This window comes from Grampus griseus (genome assembly GCF_964374135.1).
Source record: "Grampus griseus genome assembly, chromosome: 9".
NCBI lineage: Eukaryota > Metazoa > Chordata > Mammalia > Artiodactyla > Delphinidae > Grampus > Grampus griseus.
Window position 1 is genome coordinate 15,465,280 of NC_139003.1, and position 8,091 is coordinate 15,473,370.

At 46.1% G+C, this 8,091-nt stretch overlaps 1 protein-coding gene across 1 annotated transcript in view; it reads left to right on the forward strand.

Moving 5' to 3' along the window:
• Positions 1 to 7,823, forward strand: part of CREB3L2 (cAMP responsive element binding protein 3 like 2) — a 118,480-nt gene extending 110,657 nt beyond the window's left edge. The window contains exons 11-12 of the mRNA XM_082661633.1: positions 209 to 425; positions 2,135 to 7,823. Coding sequence (XP_082517759.1) covers positions 209 to 425; positions 2,135 to 2,210 — 293 coding nt within the window. The 3' untranslated portion in view covers positions 2,211 to 7,823. The remainder of the gene's footprint in view (positions 1 to 208; positions 426 to 2,134) is intronic.
• The last annotated feature ends 268 nt before the right edge of the window (positions 7,824 to 8,091 follow it).

Genomic DNA, 8,091 nt, shown 5'->3' on the forward strand with positions numbered 1-8,091 from the left:
AGACTTTTTATAATTGGTATCATTTTTCAATGCACAAAACTCTGAAATCCTGAAGCCTTTATAGGAAGCCAACTCCAGTTGGCATCCTGTGTCCTGGGCAACAAGAACCCATGAGTTGTCATCTGCTCCCAGCCCTGGGCATCAAGTGAGGGGATGTGATGTACCCCTGTGGTCTCTCGTAACACCTGTGTCTTTGCTTTGTTCTCAGTGAGATCCAGGAACCTGCTGATCTATGAGGAACATTCTCCCCTGGAGGAGCCATCCAGTTCGGCCTCGGCTGGGGAGCTTGGGCGCTGGGACAGAGGTTCCTCCCTGCTCAGGGCATCAGGGCTGGAGTCCAGGCCTGACGTGGATCTTCCCCGTTTCATTATATCAAATGAGACCAGCCTGGAGAAATCAGTGCTGTTGGAGCTGCAGCAGCACTTGTGAGTCAAATAGATACAGATTCACCTCCTCTGAGGCACCGACGATGGGTTATGCGTCAGCAACGTGCAGTGTGGAGTGTAGACTTTCCCACTGGCCTAGTCGTACCTTTGGCTTTTTCAAGACCTATTTCCAGCACCCGGACTCTGGAGAGACTATTGCTTGTGAACAGCTGCCCCTAGCAGAGATTGGGGAAGAGACCTGGTGTGAGCTGGCCCCGTGGCTGCTGCGCCACTGGGGAGCTGGCAGTGGTGGCTCCAAGAGTCGGGGGAAAGGGCTTGACTCCCTTCCTCCCTCAAAGCCTCACAAGTAAACATACAGTCCAGTAACAGCAGCGTACTCGCTATGCAAATGCAGCCTCAAGGCTTTCCCCAGCTTCCTTCCAACTACAGATACATATATGTCATGCAATATGTCAGTATGTAGTTTATGATTTATGTGTAAATAAACATGCCTTAATTATTTAGTTATAATTACATGTTAATATTGAAGGACACTTCGAGAGGCACTATGCCTGTATGTGTTTCCATATTGAAAATAACATACATTTGTCTCCAATTCTCCATGAGGTGTTTCCTTTAGATAGTTATGAGGAACAGTCCTTGTGTAAACACAAAGGCTTGTACAACTGCTGGGCTTGTTGTCACGCTGGGGAGATACCTGGCTACACCAAATGGCACGGGAAGGAGCGTCTGCATCCAATCCTGGTTATACATGGTGTGGTTCGTGGTCTAGCTGAACTCTGCCTCTGTGCCTCCCAGAAATGATGCTATTCCAATGCAAGTGGGAAAGACTTTGTTTCAGATTCTTCAGTTTTCTTCCCCTAATGTTGCAGGGGAAAGTTTGTAATTATATATACTACTATATGTTTACATGATATTATACATGCATTTAGTGCTTTATTATTTATTATTATTATTTATAGCGCTTACTATTTCAAGCACTATGTAAATATGACATATACAGTAAATCCTTTGAAATACTTGAAGAGGTTAGACATTATTATTATTATTATTCCTATTTTAGCAAATTGTAGAGCTGCCACTAGGAGCAGAGAAGAATCAGCTGCTCGACTACTTGACTCATGACACAAATCTTCTCTCCTCTTGTCTCAGCTATTCAAGGCCCCATTGAAATCCCTCTTGTTCTGGGATGTCTTCCTGATACCAGAGCCCTCATAGCCCTCCTCTGAATGCCTAGAGTCTTTCTAGGCTGTTACATAATTTAATAATGTATTTATTTTCTGTTATATATTTACTGTTATTTCAAGTTAGTTTGGGTTTTTTTTTTTAGTCTTTATCTAGAATCTTTTAATCTCTATAAAGATTTCATCTTTATCTAGATTATTTTAAAAAATATTTATTCTAGACCAAGGATTGGTCTTTATCCTTTTATTTTCTCCCTCCTAGAGTTTAGCATAGGGGTGACTAACCATCCTCAAGAAATACAGTCGTTTAAAGCAATGTACAACAAATCAGTATCAAACTGCCATGTTTATCCTCTGGGCTGGAATGTCTGCTTTGGCATGAGGCTAGAGGCAGGAATGCGGATGACGGATAGGCTGGTAGCGGAAGACTTCGGGAACAGGGGAGAGGACGAGAAGCATGCTTGGGCCAGCCTGCAGAGTCGCAGTCATGGAATGATTGTGTCATCCTACCGAGCTTGAGGTAATTGGTAGTAAGACCTCTTTTTCCTTCTGATGCCTTCGCAGGGTCAGCACCAAACTGGAGGGGAATGAAACACTAAAAGTTGTAGAACTCGACAGAAGAGTGAACGCCACCTTTTAAAGAGACCGTCGCCACCTCCCTCTATCTCCTCACTCTACCTTTATGTCTCCAAACCGCCTTTGTCATAAGCTTTTCCTTTTTGCCACCTGATCTTGACCGAAGACCTGGATGTGCAGTCATGGCTTTGGATACGAGGACAGCCTGGGATTTCCACCCACGGTGAGAGAGCGCCTCCCCCCGGTCCCACGTCCCTCCCTGCAGAAGGGAGCCCGCTTCTCTCCCTCCCTGTCGCTTACTGCCATAGGAAATTATCTTAGGGTCAGGGGTGGGGCGAGCAGGCTTGTTTGTACCGACAGTGCCAAAAAGATACTGCCTGCTTCTCACCGGGGTGGGTGTGACCGCCTCTTTGAAGAAGAGCTGACGCTTGTTCGTTCAACTCGAGCCACAAAAATACCAGGATGCCTGTTGGAATCTGGCAAAGCACCGACTGACGTCCTGCCTTTGCTCAGCCTGGGTCTCTCCTGATGCTCTGCGCTGAGCCCCCGCTGACTGGTCCTCCGGCCCTGGAGCTGGAGCGAGGCGTCCCCTTCGTACTCTCAGGCCGCAAGTGCAATGCCTGAAGGAATCAGGCTTTTCTACTCCAGGCAAACCTGCCCCATCATGTTGCTTGTAGGATTTCTCCACAATCTGTGTCCCCACACGCCCCTAGTTCTGCCTCCTTGGCTTCTCCTCCCCATTTGTAAATAGTATTTATTAGCTCGCTGAGGCTTCCCTGGGCAACCACACTGAAGACATCCGGACGCCTCCCTCCAAGCTAGCAAAGTCTTCTGTTGGCCTTTGGAGCGAGGAGGGTAGGCTCTGGGATCCCCAATCCTTCCAGGCCATGTTTTGCTTTCTTGTCCTCTTTTTTGCTGGAGCCCTGTAATTATAGTTGGGAAATCTCCCTAAGCATGTGTCCTCCTGTAGAATGAACTCACAGGGCAAGATGGAGCAGCGCCTCGCTCGGGTCTGGGGCTCTGTGGATAGATGCTTTTTCTGTCCCATACCCATAACAGGGAAGGGAAGCCCTGTCCCTGACAGCAGGCGTTTCAGACAACCCTGCTAGCTTGTCTTTCTCCACCTCCCCTGACACTTCTGCTTTCCCCCTCCTCTTCTGCCTCAACACAGGAGGTGAGCCTGAGGCCTGTTCCTGGGGTCAGAGTAGGTGACATTTGTGTATCCACAGTCTTACCTTTTATAGTCAGGTTTGGCTACTTTGCAGCTCACCCAAAGAGACACGACCTAATCCCCCAACCTGCTCTTATTTTTTTTAATGATTAAAAGTAACTTTTGTAGTTTAAAAAAAAACTTTCCTCTTTCATACAAATAAGAAATGGAAATTGACTTTTTACTGTATAACGTAGAAGACTCCCCTTAAGTGTTTTTCCCTAGCTTGTAAAAGATTTCGTGTAAGAAATTTGCTCACGTTTTGTATTTTATTTTTAGTAGCAGCTGAAGCACCCTTGGCTTTAACTCTCACTCTGGCTCCGTTTCTGTCTCTCATCTACATTGTCATTGGAACCTGTACTTAGAAGAGATTAAGCTATACCTGGGCCTTCTGTTCCATAGCAGACACAGGATTTGGTGTCATTAGCATTTGCCGTCAGACCTCATAAGCAGATCTGGTACCTTTGGGGCTCACCGTCAGTGATTCCTCTCTCCCTACTGTGATGGAGAGAGTTCTGGCTGGGAGACAGCCAAATTCATCTTCTTAGCACTGGTGTAAAGCTGGATCAGGATTGCAGTGGTCCTGGCAGCCCTCTCGGTCCTCTGCACGCCTCTCACTGTCCCTTCCATTGGCCGGGGAGGGCTGAGACCGGCTGGGCTGTGCAGGAGGAAGGTTGCTAGCATGCGCCCTGCTTCTGTTTCTCTCTACCTTCTCCTCTCCTTCTCTTCTGCTCTAGACCCTCTTGGGCCTGGCTGGTGTCTGCTAACCATGGGCCACTACTGAACCATCCCTCTCTTTAAAATGTCATGTAATTATCAGACACAGGCAGCCTGTGTGCATGGGGAGGGAGAGGGCGGCTAAGAAGGTAAGAATATAGAATTAACTCAAGTAGTATTTGGACGATAAGAAAGGCAAGCTTTTGTATGTCAGTGGGAGTGGGTCAGCTTACCCACCTGACGCACTGGAACCAGATCGGGTTTTTAAGTCTCCTGGATTAGGCTGAGTAGAAAACCAGCTCTTCTGAAGAAGGAGGGAGAAGGAAAAGGGCAGCAAACTCCGAGCGCCTGTCTTTAGTGCCTTGAGGATTTTATTTCCTCCCTGACCTACCCTTGCTTGACGTCACTGTCTCCAGCCCTCCATACAGCAGGGCTTGATCTCTGGGAAACCGTTCTTCCCACAACTGAATCTGTGTCTAGAGACCAGGGACCTCAGCATGAGAGCTCAAATGGCCATCGTAAGGGGATCCAAGGACCAACTGCTGCTATTATGAGAAAGACCTCTGCCCTCTACTCCTTGCTTGGGTGAGTAAGGGGAACTAAACAGTTATCCCTTTAGGAGGACGTAATGGAGTCAAGAGGATGCAGAAGAGTTGGATAATACCAGATTGGTTCCAAATAGTTAATGGGTGTGTGCACCTTTTCTGTTCCAGAGTTAAGCCCACAATGTCAGTGGATTTGTTTCCCTCCCCAGAGCCATCCCATAGATGAGTCAGTAATACCTGGTTAGCCCTGAAGGTGTCAAACAGTGGCAGCCTTTTGGTTTCTGAACCTCAGTTTTGGAAAATAAGAGACTGTTAGCACAACCATCAATCATAAAGAATCAATGTTAATGATAAACATATTAATATATTTTTCATTATGTCAACAGCTTTTCCTCTTTCCTTTCTTTGATTAGCTTAGTGGAAGAGATGTCTTTCAAAAGTTCAGAGAACACGTACTTTTTTACTGGGTGAGACCTGAGTAACCCAGACCCCCCAGTGAGGTTCTATTCACAGCTCTTGACTTTGCACTTAGAAATGGATACTGTAAATGAAAGGTTTAAGTTTCATTACCAGGTTTAAGAAAGAATTTCTGTGAAGTGTTAGGACTCTGGAGCCTAGCTCACATAAAGGGAGTGTTATATAAGAATCTGACAGCTGAACTAGGTTGCTCCTTTTGGACAGGGGGTGGGGATGAGGTTTGACACCAGTACAGGCAGAATTAGATAACCTTTTTATGAATATAAATGATTTTGATTTAAAGACCTAATTTGTAGATTGTGAAAGCGGCTTTTAGCTCAACTTATTTACAAACCAACTGTGAGTACCATGTTTTTTTCTTCCTAAATCTCTCGGTTTAGCCTGAATGCCGAGAGAGGGCTGTGACTCTTGTGTGCCCTGGGAGCAGGGGTTTTGCATTGGTTCACCTTTGTTCTGGCAGTGTGTCACTGTCCAGTGACTCACTGAGGTCCCCGCTGAGGACCCACTGGTCCCCGCTGAGGACCAGTCAGCGGGGGCTCAGAATTTTTGACAGACGTGTTTTATTAAAATTTTTTTAGCACTTTGTGCCTCCTTCCTCCTCTGTCCTCACACCAAGCAAAAGACAAGGATCAGAGGCCCTTCAGGGGCAGCTCCTCCGAACACACGTGTCACGTGAGCACGTTGCACACTCAGAGACCTCCCTCTCCCCGTCGAGGAGACAGAGCGTCCGTGCCGGCCTTGCTAACGTGGGGAGATGGGAGACGAGGAGAAGGCATTGGTCTCCCCCTTCTCTGCCAAGAGCTCTTGTCACTAGTTCGGTTCTGTTGAACCCAGTCTTTGAGGAACCTTTATTACAGACACCAGCTCTCCTGCTTGCAGTGCAGGCAGGACCTGTGAGACAGACCAGTAGCAGGTAGTGCCCTGGTCGGAGTCATTTTCTTTGAATGCTTTTCAGCTGAGACAATTAGGAGACGTGATCGCATAAGCCCTTCTGGGAGGGCAGCTACAGGAGAGAGTAGGGGGCTGTGAAGCAGCAAGAGACAGAGTTCAGATTTTTCATTCATTCATTGAGTCAGTCATTCACTCCCAAGGAAGAGTGTTGCAGAAGGCCCTAGTGAATATTGGGGAATAAGGGGACGGAGGAAGCTTCATTAATCAATAGCTCTTCAAAAGACCCATGTGCCAGCTCGCTCTCTCTCTCTCTCTCTCTCTCTCTCTCTCTCTCTCTCTTTCCCCCTCTCTCCCTCTCTCCCTCTCCCTCTCCCTCTCCCTCTCCCTCTCCCTCTCTCTCTCTCCTCTCTCTTCCTCTTGCGCAGGTACACGCACACATGCACACTCGCACACTCGCACACACGTTCCTCCCTCATCTTGGACACTCGTTTGTGTCTTACATGTGCCTTATATTTGAATCCAGGATGACTGAGAACTACCTAGGGGCTGGGAGATTTTATATGCAGCTTTGTGGTACTAGACTGAGGTGGACATGGGAAAAGGAACTTCTTCCAAAGGCTCAAAAATGGTTTCCTAAAAGTGAGCCATGATCAGATTTGCACATCAGGAGCAAAGGAAGAGTTATGTCCATTAGGAAAATCCCATCTTGCAGAGGTGCAATCACATCAAAAAATGGCCAGCCGGGATTAAAGGTATTATAAATCCTCAGAGCAGAACACTTTCTCAGCTCAGAGGAACCTGACGCATTTGAGGATTAAGGCTCCATGTCTCCGTGGACAAAGGGTCAGCACCTACCACAGGACAAGACTAGGTATTGTTTCGTTTTGTCCTTTTGGGCAACATAAAATCTGGGAATGCTTCATTTTGTCTTGGTTTCTAGAAGGAAGGGAAATAATAATTCTCGAGCACCTACTAGATGCTGGGTGCTGTGCTAAATAAGTTAATTTTATAGAAAGAGAAAACAAGGGCAACGAATTACTATGAGATGGATAAACAGCTAAGCGATATGGAAAGTGCAGCAATTTGTGGGTCAGGTTGAGCAGATCTCTTTCTGCGCGAACACGCTGTAAACTTCTAAGGTCCTCTGGGCAGGGAATGCAGTGCCTACTCCCTAGGCTGGCCCTGCTGTGTAAAGTTCAGGTTTTTGCCTCACGCTGGAGATGTTCATCTCCTGTCCGGTTCATGCAGTCGTCTGTGAGCTCCAGCTAGCAGCCTTTGCATCCTGGAAAAGCACCACGAGCGGTTTTAGCTGTTTCTCTGTTCCTCTTCCTTACGCACTAGCTGGCTGAGAACAATGAACTTTTGGCACCGTGGACCCATGGCCTATGCTGTTCAGCAAATCTCCCTTTCAGATGAAACACTGTCTGAGTCTATGAAAAACACCAGCTCTCTTTGACAAATTGTGAGCCACCCTTTTTAAACAATGCTGAGCAGACTCCAGACTATAAGAAACCATGAGCTTTAATGTCTCTGCTGACAGGCTGGGCTTTGCTGTCTTTGGTTACACGTTATACAGACCAGCAGTGTTTAAGTCTGAATACATTGTGAGTCTATTATCTGTCATATCATGCTGTTTTTTATGGCTTTTTATTCTTTATCATAGCTAAGTAAATACCAAAAAAAGTAAATGCTTTGTAGGATACTTGTATTTAGTTTGGAAAAAAATGAATGGAAATTGTTATGCTTTTGTATTTCTATTTCTTGCAAATAAAATATTTTTTCTTAAATAGTGAAAGTTGAAAATCCTGATACTCTGTTTTTAAAAGCTTTTCATATAAGCATGGATCTGCCTATGTGCGCCTAACCATTCTTTCCTGACTATCTAGTCCACCTGAAAGAAAAGCCTCAAACCAGCAATTTATATGTTATCTAGCACTGAATCCAAGTCTCAGCTGGAGGAATATTGAGAAATGTAATTGTTTTTTCAGTCAGTCACAGGAGGAAAGACAGTATTCTCCGGAGATTTATGCTGCTTGACTGCTATTTTCGTTGTCTCCTACAACTGTTCTCTAACTAGATTTCAGAACTCCATGGATTTGATTTTG